This window comes from Caretta caretta, chromosome 1 (genome assembly GCF_965140235.1).
Source record: "Caretta caretta isolate rCarCar2 chromosome 1, rCarCar1.hap1, whole genome shotgun sequence".
NCBI lineage: Eukaryota > Metazoa > Chordata > Testudines > Cheloniidae > Caretta > Caretta caretta.
This window is the reverse complement of record NC_134206.1, coordinates 213,404,061-213,424,434: the sequence shown is the minus strand read 5'-3', so window position 1 is coordinate 213,424,434 and position 20,374 is coordinate 213,404,061. Positions and strand designations below refer to the sequence as shown.

Here is a 20,374-nt window from a genome sequence, read left to right as displayed (position 1 = left end):
AATCTGAAAACTAGATAAGGGTAGTGTAAATTTTACAGTCCCTAATGTAGCATTAATTACAGTCCATCGAAACTGCAACCCATCTCTTTTTGATGAAGTATTATACCACATTTGATGGCTGAACACCTGTATATACTTTTGAGAGGCCTCAGCATCAATATCGTAGGACGGGGTGTACTGCAATATAGTGCAGTTTAAATTAGTAGTTATTGGGACATATTCAGTACAGGAAATTTTTTCAGCAGAGGAGCAAACTTTTGGGGTATTTGTTTGATTATTTACTAGTTGGGTAACCAAATAACAATAAGGGCCTTTTTGATTTATCAGGCTACAAACTCCGGGAATGGCCATCATATCTGTCCCGCCATGGGCCCCATCAATTTCAATTTTCAACTTTTGGGGCTCAGTGGCGGTGATATCATATATTTCTATTTCCCCCACCCCATCTGTTCTCCACTCAATCATTCGCTTATATGAACGGTCCTGAACCTTGAAAAATAATTTCTCTGAGCAAAATTTCCATAAATCACTTAAATGTGAAGGTTTTGGCCATTGGGCTTCATTTGAATATATGGTATCGTCTACATTTGGGTAGGTTGTGGGGGCAGTGGTGAGGTTAATGGAGGAAGGGATGGTGGGTTTGGTGGTTGTGGTAGCAAGGCATTTTTGATATTCATTGTCTGGAAGCCAATTAGGGAGGGCAGTGCAAGGTGAAGGCACTTGTCCAAAAACACAGGGCGCAGCCTGTGGAATAAACCCCAATACCCAATTAATACCACATTCCCAAGAATGGGACCCACAGGTTCCTCCTTGCCAATTTACAACATTCCATCTTTTCCACCAGGGCCAGTTCTTAATGTCTTTTGTGGTCAGAAATTCTTGTACCTTGGCTTCAGCAGAGCGGATGTTCCTTTTCCTTTCTTGGAATCTCCGTGGTTTAGCATCATATAAGGGAGAGGTTACTGGCACTTTATTCGGTTCTTTGGAGGGGTTGTTTATTGGTAAATTGCTGGTGGCTTTGTGCATCCAAAGGAACATATCAGTATCATGAAAATTCAGCAATAGTAGCAAGAACATAGTTCCACATACGAACCAAACAGAAGGCATCAGCCATTTTTGCATCATGGCTGATTCCTTTATTCTGACCGCGGGGTCAGTCATGGCAGTCGGGTGCCAGTGGGTACTAGGCTCTCCACTGGACTTCTAAAGGCTTTGTTTTGGCCTTTGATCTCTGTTGTCCCCTTTACCAGCAGGCCTGAAGCCTTAACTGGCTATAAGGGCAAATCACTAGAGGTATCACTGTCTCTTCTTGAGGTAGTACCTAGGTTCCCTTTTGGGGCCTGAAGCAGGGTTGTCGTCACGGCCACTCTCGTTGCTTTCAGGAACTGGGTCTGGCGGTTGGAAATCCTCAGTGTCTGGGTTCAAGGGTGGCTTTATTTTCTTGCAGTGGGAGGTGTGTATCCAGTTGACGAGTCCCTTACACTTGACCGCTGTATGGGTGGTCAATAGGATCTGGTAGGGGCCCTTCCAACAGGGTTCCAAAGAAGTCTTTCTTTGATATACCTTAATATAAACCCAATCTCCAGGCTGAAGGGGGTGGCACGGTGTGTCAGCTGGTTCCACCAGGGCACTTTGGACCTGTGAGTGGATAGACCTAATGCAATGAATTAGCGTTTGACAGTATGTTATAACAGTATCATCGTTTAGTTGCAAGTCCAACTGACAAGGGAGTGGGGGAGGGGATGCCGGCATACGCATGGGTCTGGCCGTAAGGATTTCATATGGGGATAGGCCATTTTTGCTTGCAGGTGTGCTTCTCATATACATGAGAGCAAGGGGTAGGGCATCAAGCCATTTAAGGCTTGTTTCGGCACAGATCTTAGAGATTTTGTTCTTTAGTTCCCCATTTTTGCGCTCAACCGCCCCTGCACTCTGGGGGTGATGAGCACAATGAAAGTGTTGGGTGATGTTAAGAGCCTTGCAAATCTGTTGCATGATTTGGCCTGTGAAATGGGTACCTCATTCACTGTTAATAGAGAGAGGTAGACCAAACCGAGGAATAAAATCCCTCAACAATTTTTTTGCTACGATGAGGGAATCAGCCTTGGCACAAGGGTAGGCCTCTATCCAACCAGAATAAACACAGACACAAACAAGAACATATTCATAAGAACAACATTTCAGCATGTTGATAAAATGGATTTGCATATTTACAAAAGGTCCCCATGGAGTGGGGTGTGCAGCGGGTTTTTTCTGAACTGGTCTGCCACTATTGTGGGCTCAGCAGGTCGGACAAGAATTGCAGTACTGCTGTGCCATAATGGAGAAATTTGGGGCATACCAATGACGCAGTACTGAAGCGATCATCCCCCCTTTGCTCACATGCGCCAATCCATGGGACACACGGACAAGATAGAGGAGCACAGCCTTGGGCGCCACCAAGCGGCCATCTGGGGAGCACCACAAGGCATCCGGATGCAAAGTACATCCATCCCGCCTCCATCCGTCCTTCTCTGGTTCTGGGGACGAATCTTGCATAAGAGCTAAATCTTGGAGAGAGGCAGGCCTGGGGGGGAACTATGAACTGAGGAAAATAAAATCAAGTGGAGCCAGAGACCCGAAAAGGGCTGCCTGTCTGGCAGTAGCATCTGCCAGTACATTTCCTCTGGTAACATCATCATAAGGTTTTTGGTGAGCAGTACATTTCACAATGGCAATGGCAGAAGGGAGTTGAAGGGCAGAGAGAAGGGCACCAACAAAGGGCCCATTACTAATTTTTGCCCCCGCTCCCCCCCCCGAAGTGAGAAATCCTTGGTGTTTCCATAGTTGCCCATAATCATGAACCACCCCAAAGGCATATCGAGAGTCTGTGTAGATCAGGGGACGTCAACCTATGGCACGCATGCCAAAGATGGCATGCAAGCCGATTTTTAATGGCACACTGCTGCCTGCCGAGTCCCAGCCACCGGCCTCGCTCAGCCCGCTGCCGAACCCAGGCCAGGACCCTGGCAGGCAGCAGCGTGCCATTAAAACTCCTTCCCGCCCCGGCTCGCTCTTCTCCGCCGCTGCTCCCCCCCCCACCGGGGCAGGGTGAAGAAGCTTGGTCCTGCCAGCCGCTGCTGCAGAGCAGGCAAGCTTCCCCCTCCCCCGCCTCTTCACCCAGCATGCTGGGTTCCTGCCCCTCCTCCTCTCCCTCCCTGCCTCCGATCAGCTGATGGCCCTTGTGGAGGGGGGAGGGGGAGAAGCGGAGCCTTAGCGTGCTTCCTGCTCTGGGGAGGAGGCAGAGAAGAGGAGGGGACGAGACCTTGGGGAAGGGGGGTGGAATCAGGGCATATCCCCTCCAACCCCCTGCCGTAAGCTGCTCAGGGCAGGGGGCTGGGAGCACCCCCATGACCCCAGCCCACACCCCCCCACGAACTCAGCCCTGACTCCAGCACCCTCCACACATACCCAGCCCCCCCATACCCCTTTCCTGACTCCTGCACCCTCCTCACATGCCCCCAGCCCTCTGCCCTGACTCCTGCACCCTCCTCACACACACCCAGCCCCCACACACCCTGTGTTCTGACTCTTGCACCCCCCACATTCCCATCTGCACCCCTCCCACCAAATGGGAGCTGCCCAAGTAAGCAGTCCACCCCCAAACCTCCTGCCCCAACCCTGAGTCCCCTCCCTCATTCTAGCTCCTGGCCAGACCCTACACCCCACCCCCCAGTCTGCTCCTTCACTCCCAGCCCTGTGCTCAGTGCACTCCCACCCTCAGCTCAGTGCAGAGAGAGAGGAAGAGAATCGGCTAGAATCAGGGAGAAGGAAGGTACCCACTCTATGTGGGCAGGGCCGGGATCCCAGACCAGCAGCGAGCTGAGTGGGGTCAGCACCCAGGGCTGTGGCTGGCAGGAGCCAGCGGACGGAACCCCAAACCAGCAGCGGGCTGAGCCACTCAGCACACTGCCAGTCTGGGGTCCTGGCCGCCGGCCCCGCTCAGCCTGCTGCTGGCCTAGGTGAACGGAACCCCAGGCTGGCAGCGGGCTGAGCAGGCCAGCGGTGTAAGATCAGCATTTTAATTTAATTTTAAATGAAGCTTCTTAAACATTTTGAAAACCTTGTTTACTTTACATACAACAATAGTTTAGTTATATAATATATAGACTTATAGAGAGAGACCTTCTAAAAAAACATAAAAATGTATTACTGGCACACAAAACCTTAAATTAAAGTGAATAAATGAAGACTCGGGACACCACTTCTCAAAGGTTGCTGACCCCTGGTGTAGATGGTAACAGACTTGTCTTTGGCTAAAGTACAAGCATGGGTAAGGGCGACAAGCTCTGCGACTTGGGCTGAGTGTGCTCCCGGAAGGGAGTGGGCCTCAACAGGCTTGTGTTGGGAACAAACAGCATAGCCAGCCACGAGCAGGCCTGCAGAATTTCTGAGGCAGGACCCGTCTACATAGAATAATAGATCAGGATTATGAAGTGGGGTATCCTTCAAATCAATTCTAGGAGTGGAGAGTTCTGCTGTCTTTGCTAAACAGTCATGAGGTTCTCCCTCAGCTGCCATGGGAAGTAGGGAAGTGGGGTTAAGAACAGGGCAGCGAGTAAGAGTTACATTTGAGGCATTTAAAAGCAGCATTTCATACTTAGTCTGGAGTTAGAGAGGTGCTGGGTTTTGCTTTTTAGAAGTAGGGTGGTCAGAGCATGCGGGACGGCAACACATAAGGGGGAACCGAAAACGAGAGTAGCAGAAGCCTCCACAAGGGAAGTGGCTGCAGCTACCGCCCGAAGACAAGGAGGGAGTCCAGCTGCTACAGGGTCCAAAGATGAGCTATAATATGCTACGGGGCATCATTTGTCACCATGAGTTTGAGTAAGGACCCCCAAGGCTATTCCCTCCTTCTTATGGCAGTAGAGGGTGAAAAGCTTCTGGTAGTCAGGTAAGCCCAAGGCGGGGGACCTGGTAAGAGCCTCCTTAATCTTAGTAAATGCTTCCTCAGCTTTTGGGGTGCACGGAAGGGGTTCAAGGACTTTGTCAAGGGTTAATTCTTGCAGGGGCCTAACAATAGCTGTATATCTAAGAATCCACTGTCGGCAATACCCAGCCATACCTAGGAAGCTGCACATTTGTTTCTTAGTGGTTGGTTTAGGGACCTGGAGGGTGGCTTGTATTTGCACAGAGGACAAGCATCTCTCTCCAGCTGAAATATCATGTCCCAAATAGTGGATTTTGGGCAGACAGAGCTGCAGTTTAGACTTGGAGGCTTTATGACCCTTCTCGCTAGAGCTTGCAATTGCGTAAGGGAATCAGTTTTAGAGGCCTCTAAAGACGACGATGCCAATAGCAGGTCGTCTACGTACTGGACTAGAGTGGACCCCATTTTGAATTCAATATCATCCAGATCCCTTTTGAGGATCTGCGAGAACAAGGTGGGCGATTCCGTGTAACCCTGGGGTAACCTGGTCCAAGTGTACTGACACCCTTGGTAGGTGAAAGCAAACAGATATTTACTATCTCTGTGGACAGGGATAGAGAAGAAAGCCGAGCAGAGGTCAACAACCGTGAAATAAACAGCAGAGGGAGGAATATAGGAGAGGATAATAGCAGGGTTTTGGACAACTGGGTAGGTAGGGAGAACAGCAGCATTGACAGCCCGGAGATCCTGGACAAAGCACCAAGTCTGCTTGCCAGGTTTCCTTACAGGTAAAATGGGGGTGTTACATTTACTGACTGTAGGAATAATAACTCCTTGCCAAATTAGGGAGGTAATCACTGGGCGGATTCCCTCTTTGGCCTCCCTCGAAAGAGGGTATTGCTGAACTCTAGGAAGGGGTTTTGTCGGATCTAGGCGAATTTGAACCAGTCGGGCAGTCCTGATGCACCCTACCTGGTTGGCATGCTCGGCCCACAAACAAGGAGGAACCTTGGCCAGCAATTCCTGTTGCAACAAGGAAGGGCTGGGGTCGGTCTCCTCCTCTGGAGCACCCAATTGCAGGACTGCCAGGACCTCATTTTGATGGGGGTCAGGGACATCCTGTTATACCAATAAAATAAAAACCAGCAGGATCTTATTAAAGAGGAAAAGGCAAAATACCACATTTATTGTGAATACAGAAAGAATCATAGTAAGCAGTTAGTTATAGCTATAACATTCCATTCAATCTCATATTTATTCACACATTCATTCATACAAACAGACACACACACACAGGTTATGCACAGTTGTTATCATAGTTACCAGCCTTAGAGTTGCTCATGCCAAGCCACTGGCCAGGTGGCCTGGACATGAGGAGGGAGCAGGGCCTTGTCAGATGCTCATCTGATGCTCCTGGAAGTTGGTTTGCAGAATCAGACCCCAAAGTTCTCACTTTCTAGAGTCCATTTTTATAGGAATTTCTTCCTATGCCAGTCTATGGGAATTGCTTCATCATGTTATTGCTGAATCAATCAGCAGACGGCACATTCCTGACGGCTCAGTGCTGCCAGATATTATCTTGTTCTTTGGTTCTCCCATTCTTGAGGCTGTTGGGTGGATTCCAGTCTGCCCGCCGGGGATCCTCTGGTTATTTCGACTTGACGCCTTCTTCAGCCGATGGACACTGGATTCTTAGGCTGGCACCTACCTGATCATTCAGTTATTATCCACACCAAGCATCCATCCACAAACATCCTCTATCTCTATTTTAATCACAATTGTTAATACAACAAAAGGGCGGGGAGTCTCTGGGTGCTGTTTCTGTTGTTACAGAGTATTGCTTTGAGTCTCTCTCTGTGTGAATTGCTTTGAGAACAGACTCTGTCTTAGAATGTACTAACGCAATTAGCAGCTTGCAAGTTTCACACATAGAGGGAGAGAAACAGTACCAAAAACCAAGAGACCTCTTAATTAGTAATACCCTGGAATTTAAACTATGGGGAATCAAACTCATTTGTGATTTTAATAAAGAACTTCTTTAATATGATCCAACAATCCAAATACACACCATCTGGGGTACAATAAATTGTACAATTTAATTTGCACAGCAAGTCTCTTCCCAAAAGGTTAACAGGTGAGCAGGGGCTGAGGAGGAAAGCGTGGTGCTCAGACAGAGGACCGGTAGAGACAGTCAGAGGTGAGAAGACGGGATGGGGAATAGGAGTGTTGCTCACTCCTACTGCATTTACTATTTTGGAGCTTACTGGAAGGGAAGGGAAGTCGCCCGCGTGGAGGGTGGACCACAAGGCACCGATATCTAGCAGGCAAGAGGTAGGGCTGCCATTAATTATACAGTTTACATATGGTCCTGTTTGGTTTAAAGAGACAAATGGAGCAATGAAATTACCCATCTCCTGGCTATCCTAACGGTTTTGAGGGCACAAAGGAACTGTGGAAGAATATTGCAGTGCAAGGGCAGGGTCGATTGGTCAGTTAAAGCAATTGGGACAATTACTTTTCCAATGGCCCACCTGTCCGCAACAGTAACAGGCATCATTGGTTTGCCCCTGAGTAGGGGGACAGTGGGGACCTCTGTTGGGTCTCCCTCCTCTTCCCCTTAACGGGCGGTTGCTGTGGGGTTTCAGTATATTCTGGATCTGGAGGGTCATTAATTTAGTTTCAATGTCGTCCTTTTTCTTTTCTAACTGACGGTAGTAATGCTGGGCAACTGCTAGAATTTCATCTGGGTTTTTTCCTTCCCAATCTATGGTACCAATTTTTAATTGGGCTCCCAATCGTGGATTGAGTCCTTGGACAAAAGCGGCCACTATGTCTTGTTTAGCATCTTCCTCTACATTATTTATGCCAGAATATCTCTTGAAAACCTGCTTAATGCACTGCATATAATCAGCAGGGTTTTCTCCTTTATTTTGTTTACAAGCACTAATTTTAGTCCAATCTGCCTTTTTGGGCAGATTTTGAGAACTGCATCTAGCAGGTTGTTCCTGTCTGTGTTTAAGTTCCTATTATGGCCTTGGTCATCGCTGGGCCACTGGGCCTCTTGTAGGAGGTGATTTAATGTTTCCCTGGACAGGACTCCTCTTAGGATTTGATTTAAATCTGCCCAGTTAGGGTTGTAACAGCTTATGACTGTTTTTAATTCTTCTTGAAATTTGATGGGGTCTTCCCTTATTTTAGGAAATTTTTCAATCAAATTATACAGATCTGTGGGAGACCAAGGGGCGTGTATAGTCACCAGGATTGCCTGACCCGAATTATCAACACTTGGGCCTAGGAGTTGGTGCAAGGGGAACACTGTTACATGACGGGGAGAGGGGCCCCTGGGATTGTAACTTCTGTTGTCTAGTATTCCTTGCCGGCAGTCCAGATGAACTTCCGGCAGTTTGTCTTTGTATTGGACCGAGTCTGCTAGGGTAGTGGTTGGTCTCCCTGTGGGATATGAGGGCAACTCAGGGGAAGGGGGTGAAGTAGATGCTGACATTGGTGTTACTGCTTGGAGCAGGGGTCCCTGGATAGTGGAGTCAGCCTCCAGACTGTAGTCTGATGGAGGTGTGTGGGGTCCACTGCCCTCTCCATTTGTTCTGCCCTGAGTGGATGGACCTGCACTTGCCTGTCTAGGTGATGTAGGGGCAGTCAGCTGTCTACATTCTAAGTATAAATCTATAAGATCAGTGAATGGGGCCGAGGGTTTTTTCTGAAGGGGCCTTGAAGGGTAAAGGGGTATTTGCTGGCCAGCTGGGGTTTGGGAAAGAGTTAATTTCTCCTTTGCCTCTTTTAATCGTGTTTTAAGTTTCTCCTGGGAGTCCTTCAGATTCCTCATTTGAGATTCACGGCGCCATTTTTCTGTTTTCCCATACCAATCGAAATATGCATCAAACTGACCTTGTCCGACATTATTGGCAAGAAGTGCGCCTCAGAGGTGCACAATCTTGACAAGGTCGAAACTTCCCTCTAGGGGAAACTGTAATTTCGGATCATCCCTGGTATACCAATTCCATTTCTCTAAAAACTTGCAAGTGAAAGGGCTATAATTTGCGTACATGCCGGTGTGCCTTTTGGCTGGATGGTGATCCTTTTTGACTCACCGGCCCCCATCTGTACCTAGTGAGAGGGGAATCCTCTTGGATCCTCTGGTCCCCAGTACTTCACCTGGTGAGAGGGGAATCCTTTTTGGATTTCACGGCCCCCAGTACTTACCTCAATTCACTCATCACACTCACACAGGGAAGGTTTTGTTTAGGGTCTCCACGACTGTCTTACAGCCTGCCTTCAGCAAAGAGCATTGGCTGGCACCACATACTCGGTTGCTTCAGGTGAGGTGATCAGACCAGTCAGTGGCTTGTTAAGCCGCCTTCTGGGCAGGAGCTAGAGACAGGGGAGGAAAGAGGGTACGGAAACAGACTGTCCGAGGACGGAAGGGATAGGATCACACACTCCTAGACCAAGACAGGCCCCTCGCCGGTCATGCCATGCCATGCAGAGAGAAACTGCCGAGGTCAGGGCATTTGTCACAATGCCCACTAGATGGAGTCACAGGGCTTGCTTTAGAGACACCTCTGACTTTGCAGGGCACTCTGGGAGTCTTCCTGTGACTCACACTCACACCGGTCTACCAACCTTCACTTTCACACTGGCACATGGACCCATATCTATCCACGACCTGCCCAGCCACAACCAGTGGCTTTTCCTGGGGAAACCAAAGCTGGATTGGACTCTAACCCACCACAAGGGCGTCAGGCGTGTCTGGCAGCAAAAGGTCCGGATAGAGCGTACAACTCACCCAAGCCCAGAGCCTACGGGCAGTCCTCCACCAGAAACCCAATATAGAGATTTCAAAAGGTCTCTTACCTTTCTGATGGGCCCGGGGTCTGGTGGGGAACAGCTCACGGTCCTCCGGCTCTCGGGGGTTGCTGTCTATCCGAGTCACGGCACCAAGATTGTAGTGGAAAAATTAACCACACATTGTGCTTGGATCAGAACCAAGCCTGAGACCCGCTTTATTTAAGTATGTGCATACAGAGAGAGTCAGCCGGAGCTGCTCTGACATGAACAGAAAATACAGGAGCTTATATAGCTGAAAACCACAATCTGTTAAGCACTTTTCCTTCAACAGCATTTTCCTTATTTAGCATATAGTGCAAGCTTCAATGGTAGCTTTGCCTTATTTGGAATATAGTAAAACAAGTTTTACCTGTTATTGACAGGTGCTTCCTTTGTGGTTAACAGTCTTTTCTAACTTCTAGCGGTTGTGGTTACATTTTTAAGCTGAGCTGTTGCTATCTGCGTCTTAATAGAATTTTCCTCACCCTCTTATGCTTTAAACACACAGTTAGCTTGACCAAAGTTTTAGGCCTATTAGTTTAGGCCTATTAGATTTTTCTTCCACACAAAGAGCATTTTAGTCTCTCGTTACGTTTTTTAGGGGGTATTCACGGTTAAATCTCTGCTGTTAAATTATTGGGCAGTATCTCCTGTGCTGATTCATTTCATGTTTTGAATGATGCAGCTTCTGTAATTTAACACATATGAGTTTTCTGTTTTGTAATGTCCAGTGCATGCAATCACAAGACCTTTCACATTAAACAAAAAAGATCACGGATCTTTTTATTCAGTAGCCATGCCATGTTAATTTACAAAGCACATACAATTTTACACATTACAAAATAACAATATATAAGAATTGCATCTTGATTCAGCATTTCTTCAACTGTGGAGTGTAACTCCCAGAAGCTCCTGTTTTAGGGAGTTGTGCCATGAACAGGAGATAAGTAACTCAAGGAGATCCTCCATGAACTAGCACTATAGTGGCAGAAGGGGACACTTGGAACTGGTTTGCAGAAGGAAGATTGGTTTTCTGTGGATGCATTTAACCACTTCAGGAGTGAATGGTTTTGTACCCTGTTATAGAACCATTTTCGTCTGAAATATTCTAGTTTTCTAGTTCCTCTTTGAGTGAGTCCAAGGGCCGTGCAGCTCCCACAAAGGGTTATGCACTTGTTACTGCCCTGAAATAAGGACCTGACAAATTCATCCTCTTTGAAAATATCTGACATTGCCAGTGCACAATGTTCAGAGAAGGAAGGCAGTGTGAATGCAGGGGATTCCTATCAGAGGGTTATATATTGTCTGTCTCACTCTCTTTTTCTCTCTGTGTTTCTTTGTATATTCCCACTCCCTTATGTCATAAACCATGGCCGCATACATACAGACACCACAGTGATCAGGAGGGAATGAAACGGGGACCTTCAGAACCAAAAGCACAAGCCCATACCACTTGAGCTAAAGGAGTAACTCCTTTATCTGTGAGTAAGTAGCAGGCTGTTATAATCATTAGGACCAGCCACTAGAGAAATACATGGTCGCACACACTACACCCATGTGTTACATTAACATGTTCTCTTTCTTCCATAGCAAACCCGGACAGATTTCTCCTGGGATGGTATTAATGTGAGTATAAACCCTGAAGCCCTCCTCCTTTAATGAGAGGCAGCAAAGGAGCATTTGCACAGCTGATGAGGATGTTCAAGTTTTCACTGAGTGGCACCCCAGGATTAACAGAATATGTCTAACTCTGTCACTATGAATAGTGAACACAATTATGGAGATATCTCTGGGGACCTGGAGTGCCACTGAAATTCTGGGCATCTTTATGGGGTGTCTGGCTGTTGATAGACCTTGCAGTAATATTTTGGGGAGTATCTGTGTGTTGGTGGATTTGGGTTGTCTCCAGGTCCTCTGGTGTTTTGCTAGTGGAGATAACTGTGGGCTCTGTAGGTGCCATTGGATCTTGAGCTATCTCTAGCCATCTTTGGGTGCCTATGTGTGATCTCTGAGGCTGCTAGATTATTTCGGGTGCTTTCCTGGGGTTTCTGGGTATGGCTGGATTATTGAGGTATATCTGTAGCATATCTGGCTATTAATACTCTTGATCAGGGCATAATATCACCTTCAGAGGTTAGGAAGAAATGTATCCTTACAGGACAGCATTATACAATGAGGTTTCGGGTTTTATGCTTCTCTCTGGAGTATCCAGCACTGACCACTGTTGTCAACAGGGAGGGAAAAAAACAACAGGCAAAGGCATAGATTAAAAACAAAGCTTTTTCCATACACCGTAAGGAAAAGAGAAAAGATACAAGCCATTGCTCCCACTTCTCCCCCTTTTGCAGGTCATATTTAACCTGCAATGACCATATTTGTGTTTGTTTTCTCTGCTCGCTAGTGCAATATCAGTGCAGAGGAAAGTTTCCTGGTGCTGAAGCCATTTGTACTGGTTCCCCCAAAAGTATTTCTAGCACTGGCAGCTCATGAGATATGAGCTCATGTCATGTGATTATTGGGACTGCTCAGAAATGGAGTAACCCACACCGTAAAGGTGCAAGCAGTGCAGTAGGGTTGCCAACTTTCTAATGGCACAAAACTAAACACTCTTGCCCTGTCCCCTACCCCGCCCCTTCCCCAAGGCTCCGCCCCTTCTCCAAGTCCCCACCCCCACTCACTCCATTCCCCCCTCCCTCTGTTGCTTGCTTTCCCCCACCACCACTCACTTTCACTGGGCTGGGGCAGAGGGTTGGGGTGCTGGAGGGGGTGCTGGCTCCAGTTGAGGGTGCAGATGATGGGCTTGGAGTGCAGGAGGGGATTCTGGGCTGGAGCCGAGGGGTTCTGAGTGTGGAAGTGCGCTCAGGGCTGGGGTAGGGGTTTGGGGTGTGGGAGGAGGCGTGGGGTGTGGGCTCTGGGAGGGGGCTCAGGGCTGGGGTTGGGATGCAGGCTCTGGGAGGGAGTCAGGGTACGGGACAGAGTTCCAACCTGAGGGAGGGGGAGGGAGTTTGGGGTGTGGGCTCTGGGAGGGGGTTAGGGTGTGGGAGGGGGTTCTGACCTGGGGCAGAGGGTTCAGTGTGTGGGCTCCAGCCGGGCAGCGGCGCAGGGGGGCTAAGGCAGGGATGCCTGCCCTGGCTCCGCGCTGCTCCCATAAGCAGCCAGCATGTCCAACCCAGCTCCTTGGTGCAGGGGCAGCCAGGTACCTCCATGCCAGCAGGCACCACCCCCGCAGATCCCTTTGGTTGCAGTTCCTGGCCAATGGGAGATGCGGAGGTGGCGCTCAGGGCAGGGACAGTTCACAGAGCTTCCCTGATTGCCCCTGCACCTAGGGGCCACAGGTTCATGCCGGCCGCTTCCCGGAGCCGCACAGAGCCAGAGCAGGCAGGGAGCCTGCCAGGGCCATCCTTAGGATTTATGGTGTCCTATGCAGTATTATTAAACTGGTGCCCCTATGACCGACGGCAGCCCGGGCTCACACATGTATTTTAGATAAGGGTGATCTTTTGAAGGATTTATTTAAAAAACTATATGTCTGAAGATCCGAGCATTTAAGGCTAAAGATGAATACTCAGATTGTGCACCTAAAAATCTATGCAAGGATTTTTTAGAGATGTGATTTTATAATCTTCAGCAACACACTAATGAAATATTTTTAAAGCAAATTTTAAACAGTAATGCACAGCTGTTTTTGTAGTAAACTCAGAAACTGACAGTATATACCTGGAGGTTGGCAAATGCCTGTTAAATGGCTTCATTACCACTTGAGTGACTCTTTAACAGTTTCAGTGTTGTGCTAATAGGTCTGGCAGGCTGGAAGGCTTTTTCGCTTTTAAGTACTAGACTCACCAGGCTGCAGCAGCCAGCTGTGTTGCGAACCTGCAGAAAGGGTCAGAACAGGGATAGGAAGAGGCAGAAGGGTGGACACTAAGACCTAGGGATGCCCCAAATTTTCGGATGCCCTATGCAGCTACATATGCTGCTATTGCCTAAGGACAGCCCTGGAGCCTGTTGCACCACTGACCAGACTTTTAATGGCCCAGTCAGTGGTGGTGACCGGAGCTGCCGAAGTCCCTTTTCGACGGGGCGTTCCAGTCAAAAACTGGACACCTGGCAACCCTAGTGCCAGGTATACTGCGACTCCAAGGCAAGCACTATAAGTGCTTCAGCAACTAGGCCTTGTAGGCTTAACCCTGATGGGTCCCACTAACCGCTCAGACACATGGCTAAGGGAAAAGATATTTTCCTAGGGCTGGCAGGAAGGGGAAAGATTACAGATACCCTAGGTACAGAGGATTAAACAGTTACAGTTCAAAGGGAGCAACAGTGGTTCCTGTTTTGGTCCACGGGGCAGTCCAATAGAGAGTCAGGACTCTTCAGGCCTAGTGCCTAGGATGTCCTCTCCAGCCCAGTCTCTATTCACGCAAATAGGAGTTTGCATGGTTCCAGGACAGGCTCAGTTAGTGTCTCACTGGGGCCCCTCTGTACTGGCTCCCTGTCCAGCCGCTGCTGCTCCCCCATAAACTCTGCACAGCCCTGCACCCAGCTGTGATGCCAGGCAGTCACAGCCCAATCCACAAACAGCTCTGCAACTGTTCCTGCCTCTAGCTTCTCTCCAGCTCCCCACTGCCACCATGTGGCCACTGCTTCTGCTCCCCTTCCCACAACCTCTACTCCTCGTCAACTGATCCCAGACACTTCCTGGTTCAGGGCCTTTCCCCATATGTGGCCACTAGCCAGGGGAAAGGGAATGTACAATGTGGAGAGAGCTGATGGGAGTTGTCGTTTCCTGCTTTGCAGATCCATCACATAATTTTATTCTCTACTCTTCACAAGTCTGTTCATATGATTGTCCACAGTTGGGTTTGGGGTTTTTTTATGAAAAAGAGAGTACATGTTTTCTTGTGGGTCAGCTGAAATAAATCGATACCCAAGGGGAAAAATATACAAGTGAAGCCAGGTACTAGATGTAGGTTTTGCCACAACTGTCAGGGGATAAGGAACACTCTCTCTCTCTCTCTCTCTCTCTCTCACATGCACACACACATGCACGCACACACCTGAATCCCTACACTGGCTTCCACACTTTTTATCAAAACCCTACACAACTCTACTCTGATCTAAATCTTTGACCTTAGAATCATAGAATCATAGAATATCAGGGTTGGAAGGGACCTCAGGAGGTCATCTAGTCCAACCCCCTGCTCAAAGCGGACCAATCCTCAACTAAATCATCCCAGCCAGGGCTTTATAAAGCCTGACCTTAAAAACCTCAAAGGAAGGAGATTCCACCACCTCCCTAGGTAACACATTCCAGTGTTTCACCACCCTCCTAGTGAAAACGTTTTTCCTAATATCCAACCTAAACCTCCCCCACTGCAACTTGAGACCATTACTCCTCGTTCTGTCATCTGCCACCACTGAGAACAGTCTAGATCCATCCTCTTTGGAAACCCCTTTCAGGTAGCTGAAAGCAGCTATCAAATCCCCCCTCATTCTTCTCTTCCGCAGACTAAACAAGCCCAGTTCCCTCAGCCTAAACTCATAAGTCATGTGTTCCAGTTCCCTAATCATTTTTGTTGCCCTCCGCTGGACGTTTTCCAATTTTTTCACATCCTTCTTGTAGTGTGGGGCCCAAAACTGGACACAGTACTCCAGATGAGGCCTCACCAATGTCAAATAGAGGGGAACGATCAAGTCCCTCGATCTGCTGGCAATGCTCCTACTTATACATCCCAAAAATCCATTGGCCTTCTTGGCAACAAGGGCACACTGCTGACTCATACCCAGCTTCTTGTCCACTGTAACCCCTAGGTCCTTTTCTGCAGAACTGCTGCCTAGCCACTCAGTCCCTCGTCTGTAGCAGTGCATGGGATTCTTCCATCCTAAGTGCAGGACTCTGCACTTGTCCTTGTTGAACCTCATCAGATTTCTTTTGGCCCAATCCTCCAATTTGTCTAGGTCCCTCTGTATCCTATCCCTACCCTCCAGCATATCTACCTCTCCTCCCAGTTTAATGTCATCTGAAAACTCGATGAGGGTGCAATCCACGCCATCCTCCAGATCATTAATGAAAATATTGAACAAAACCGGACCCAGGACTGACCCTTGGGGCATTCCTCTTGATACCAGCTGCCAACTAGACATGGAGCCATTGATCACTACCTGTTGAGCCCGACGATCTAGCCAGCTTTCTATCCACCTTATAGTCCATTCATCCAGCCCATACTTCTTTAACTTACTGGCAAGAATACTGTGGGAGACCGTGTCAAAAGCTTTGCTAAAGTCAAGGAATAACACAACCACTGCTTTCCCCTCATCCACAGAGCCAAGTTATCTCATCATCGAAGGCAATTAGATTAGTCAGGCATGACTTGCCCTTGGTGGATCCATGCTGACTGTTCCTGATCACTTTCCTCTCCTCTAAGTGCTTCAGAATTGATTCCTTGAGGACCTGCTCCATGATTTTTCCAGGGACTGAGGTGAGGCTGACTGGCCTGTAGTTCCCCGGATCCTCCTTCTTCCCTTTTTTAAAGATGGGCACTAAATTAGCCTTTTTCCAGTCATCCGGGACCTTCCCCGATCGCCATGAGTTTTCAAAGATAATGGGCAAAGGCCTTGAGTCTTATCACATTGCCCTCTATTCCACCAGTGACAATCAGCCTTGAAATCATATTCCCCTCCTTTGTCCACTTCCATTTTTGCCCTTTTCCACTCCACCCCTATGTGTGAAATGCTTTCCTTGATCTTATCCCTGTTCTTCAGGCCACCTCCTCTGCACATTCAGGTCCTTAATGAAGACTCATCTCTACCACAAGTCCCAGAAGAACTGTACCAACAATAACTCTGTGTGTCTCACCATGTACAGTACGTGGAGCTGGTCTCCAGGGGATAAATACATGTATCAGATGGCTCGCATTTTTTTGTGCTTCCCTATCTTTCAGCCCTCATTGTGCCCACTCCCTTGGGACTCCTTCCAGCACTCTGTACTTACTCAATCACCATTTTCCAAAATCAGCCAGGCACAGAGCTGTTTCCTTCCTACAAGTATAAATTTCTCCCCATAACTGCACCTGCCTGAGATCCAGGATAGATGAGACTCAATCCCATGCCACTGACAGATTTAAAATCTCATTTCAAATCTCATGTCACTGCTAAGCTAGAAATAGGAACTTCATATCACTTGAAAGGGAATTCCCAGCTTCCAGTGAACAAGTAGGACTGGTAGTGCCTGAATTATCAGATCTTAAAATCATTATTTGTTCATATATCAAAATGCTAATTAATAAAGATGTTATTTGCAGTTTCCATGGCTTCATCTGAGCCCTGTACAGTAGGTAACCCGGGCGACTGGATACAAGTATAGAAATATACTAATTAGAGTTCCAATAAAATTTTGTAAAAATTCTTTAAAATGTTCCTAACATAGTATTCCTGTAAAATCTGTGGCATGTACAGAATCCATGGTGGTGTGGTGGAAGAAAAAGTTTTTTTGGCACTTGGATGATTTGTGGCTTTGTCACTAGTGAGTAATGGAACCATCCCAAATTCCTGCTGATAAAATCCTTGCACTAAACAATACCTGCATGCGTTCCCTGTGTATACAATTATTTACACTCCAAGGACCATTGTTTCAAAAATTCCTGTTGACCACTTTCTTGAGCGGTTATCCAATATTTGGGGCCTTGCTGGATTATTTCTGTGAGAAGGAGAAATTGATGATACAGTCAGGTATTTCTTTGGTGCAAACCTGTTTATTTACAAAGAATGTACAAAGTCCTGTTTCCCTGATTGTAATAGAAACAAACAGCAACAGGCAGTTTCCTTGCTCACAGTTCCAAAGGCTGCCTTTTCAGCCAATCCTGTGTCCCAAGGAGCTCTGTCCCTCTGCTTCCTTTCATGGCCATACTCATAACTGCTCTCTGGCTTTCTTGTTGCTTTCTCCCTGTGACACATGCAGACACATACAGAACTCCAACTAATCAGTGGCCCAGATCAATCTCCAGGGAAATCCCTTGGCCATATTGCTTAGCTTCTGATTGGCCTTGCATGTGGCTTAGTGCCCTGGACGGTGGCTTCCACTGTCTCCAGAAATCTTATTCCATAAAGGCACTTAATTGCTTCTTCCATTTAACCTGAATGAAGGGTAGCTGGCACACTCATCAGCCTTAGCAAGTTCTGTGATTGCCCCTAGATCAAACAATTGCTTGATAGCAGCTATTAACACCTTCCAGCAAAACAGTGCCATTAATTTTGAGTGCCTTCATTTTTGGGTGCCCAGCTTGAAACACTCTGGGCCTGATTATTAGATGTATTAGAAATGAAAACAAAAGGGCAACAAAAATTATCAGGGATACGGAACAGATTCCATATGAGAAGGGATTAAAAAAACTGGAACTTTTCAACTTGGAGAAGAGATGATAAAATCACGAATGCTGTGGAGAAAGTGTATAAGGAAGTATTATTTACCCCTTCACATAACACAAGAACAAGGGATCACCCAATGAAATTAATAGGCATCAGGCTTAAGACAAACAAAAAGGAAGTACTTCTTCACACAACGCACAGTCAACCTGTGGAACTCATTGCCAGGGGATGTTGTGAAGGCAAAAACTATAACTCTAAGCCTCTGACTGTCAAATGCTGGAAGTGGATGACAGATGGATCACTTGATGATTGTCCTGTTCTGTTAATTCCCTCTGAAACATATGGCATCAGCCACTGTCAGAGCCAGGATACTGTGCTAGATGGACCAGTAATCTGACCCAGTATCATTCTTATGCTCTTATGATTTTCAGAAGGGCTGTTCACCTATATCTTCACCTGTAATTGTTGGGAGTGGGAGCAGTGGTTGCTCAGCCCCTGTGAAAATCAGCCCATAGGTGCCCAATTTTATAAGCAACCCCAAAGTCTGATGATTTTGGCTGGAATAGATGAGGGAACCTGATGGATTTAGCTGGAGAAACTAGCCCTTGTGGAGGAGCATGTGGAGTTCAAAACCCTGTCATTCCCAAGGAAGAAGGGGATGAATGCACTCCTAGGAGAAACAAACGCCAATTAACCCCTCTCTCCTGTGGTGGTTTAGTGTCCCCCTCTCTCTAGAGTTGAGGCTGAGTATAGAGAGGGGAATGGCTGGGAGTTACAAGGATGAGGCCATTATTATTGTTTGTTTGTGTATTTTTTTTGTAGCTGTGAATGGACAGAATAAAGAGCGAATCATCGCTGACACATGCTTCTTCATTTTGTTTTTTTCATTACAGATTATTTAAAATGTGAGAGAAAACAATGGCCAAAAGCATATTCTTCCCCTGTTATTACTTCTTCTTGCCTCCTGCCCTGTTGTGCTGTCACCTCCTGTAACGACGCGGCCTCTGGCGGGACACAACTGAGAGTATCAATTCAGGAGAAATTACTTAGAGCAGGGCAGTCACAGCCCCAGGCTGGTGGTTCTCCATATCTAAGGCACACCAAACCAGCCAAACAGAGAGGACTTCGGTATCACCCCACTGGCTAACCATAAGTCATATAAGCAATTCTCTTCGACATTCCAGTTTCCCAGTATCATCACCAATGCCATTCGTTATGGGGACGAATGGTTATGAAAACCAATGCCCCAGTAAAAGAAAAAAGATTCTCCCGATCCCAAAGGACTAAGCCCCAGACCCAGGTCAATATACAAGTCAGATCTTACCCACAAATCATGCTGTTGCCAATCCTTTAGAATCTAAAATCTAAAGGTTTATCCATAAGAAGAAAGAAATATAGATGAGAGCTAAAATTAGTTAAATGGAATCAATTACATACAATAATGGCAAAGTTCTTGGTTCAGGCTTGTAGCAGTGATGGAATAAACTGCAGGCTCAAATCAAGTCTCTGGAGTACATCCACATCTGGGATGGGTCATTCAGTCCTTTGTTCAGAGCTTCAGTTTCAAGCACAGTTCTTCCAGAGGTCAGAAGCAGGATTGAAGACAAAATGGAGATGATGATGATGCCTTTTATAGTCCTTTTGCCATGTGACTTGTGCTTTCTTTGTTCCAACCACAAGCCACCCAGCCCATGGCATGGAAAAACCTTAGAGTTCTGTCCATAGGTATGTCCCTGCATGCCTTGCTGAGTTACAAGGTGTATCTGCTTTCTCTCAATGGGTCAGTTGTATAGCTGATGGTCCTTAATGGGCCATCAAGCAAGTTAGGCAGAGCTGACACCAAATTGTCTGGGGTGTCACCCAGAATCATAGCACAAGTTTGAAATACAGACAGTATAGATCCAATATTTATAACTTGAAATACAAAAATGATACATTCATACAGATAGCAAAATCATAACCAGCAAATCATAACCTTTTAATGGACACCTTATGTGACCTCCTTTGTACAAGATTTGGTGCCACTATAGGACCTTGGTTACAACAATGGTCTATACAGTCACAGTTCATGTCAATAACATCACACCTCCTCACCCTCAACCCCTACTCCTTGCACCCCAAACCAGCAGTCACCATAAAGAAAAACTCACCACAGTCATCAAAAGAGAGATGGAGGAAGGGCAACATCCCCACAGAGAGGGGCCTCCCCCTCAACCCTGCTCTTACCTCATGCAGCCCTGCAAAGGGAGTCATGCAGATTCT

The 20,374-nt window shown here is 47.2% G+C and overlaps 1 protein-coding gene across 8 annotated transcripts in view; it reads left to right on the top strand.

Moving 5' to 3' along the window:
* The window catches only part of FAM131B (family with sequence similarity 131 member B), an 85,255-nt gene that overhangs the window by 53,616 nt on the left and 11,265 nt on the right, over positions 1–20,374 (top strand). For 4 of the 8 annotated variants that reach the window (XR_007352856.2, XM_075120060.1, XM_048821581.2 and 1 more), the window contains exon 3: positions 11,342–11,377. The exons of 2 other annotated variants lie outside the window; for them this stretch is intronic. Coding sequence is in view for 3 of the 6 variants with exons in the window: in XM_075120060.1 (XP_074976161.1) it covers positions 11,342–11,377 (36 nt within the window). In the remaining 3 variants the exon portion in view is untranslated. Of the gene's footprint in view, positions 1–11,341; positions 11,378–19,005; positions 19,838–20,374 lie in introns of all 8 variants that reach the window. 2 more of the 8 variants (XM_075120066.1, XM_048821607.2) reach the window with 1 other exon arrangement.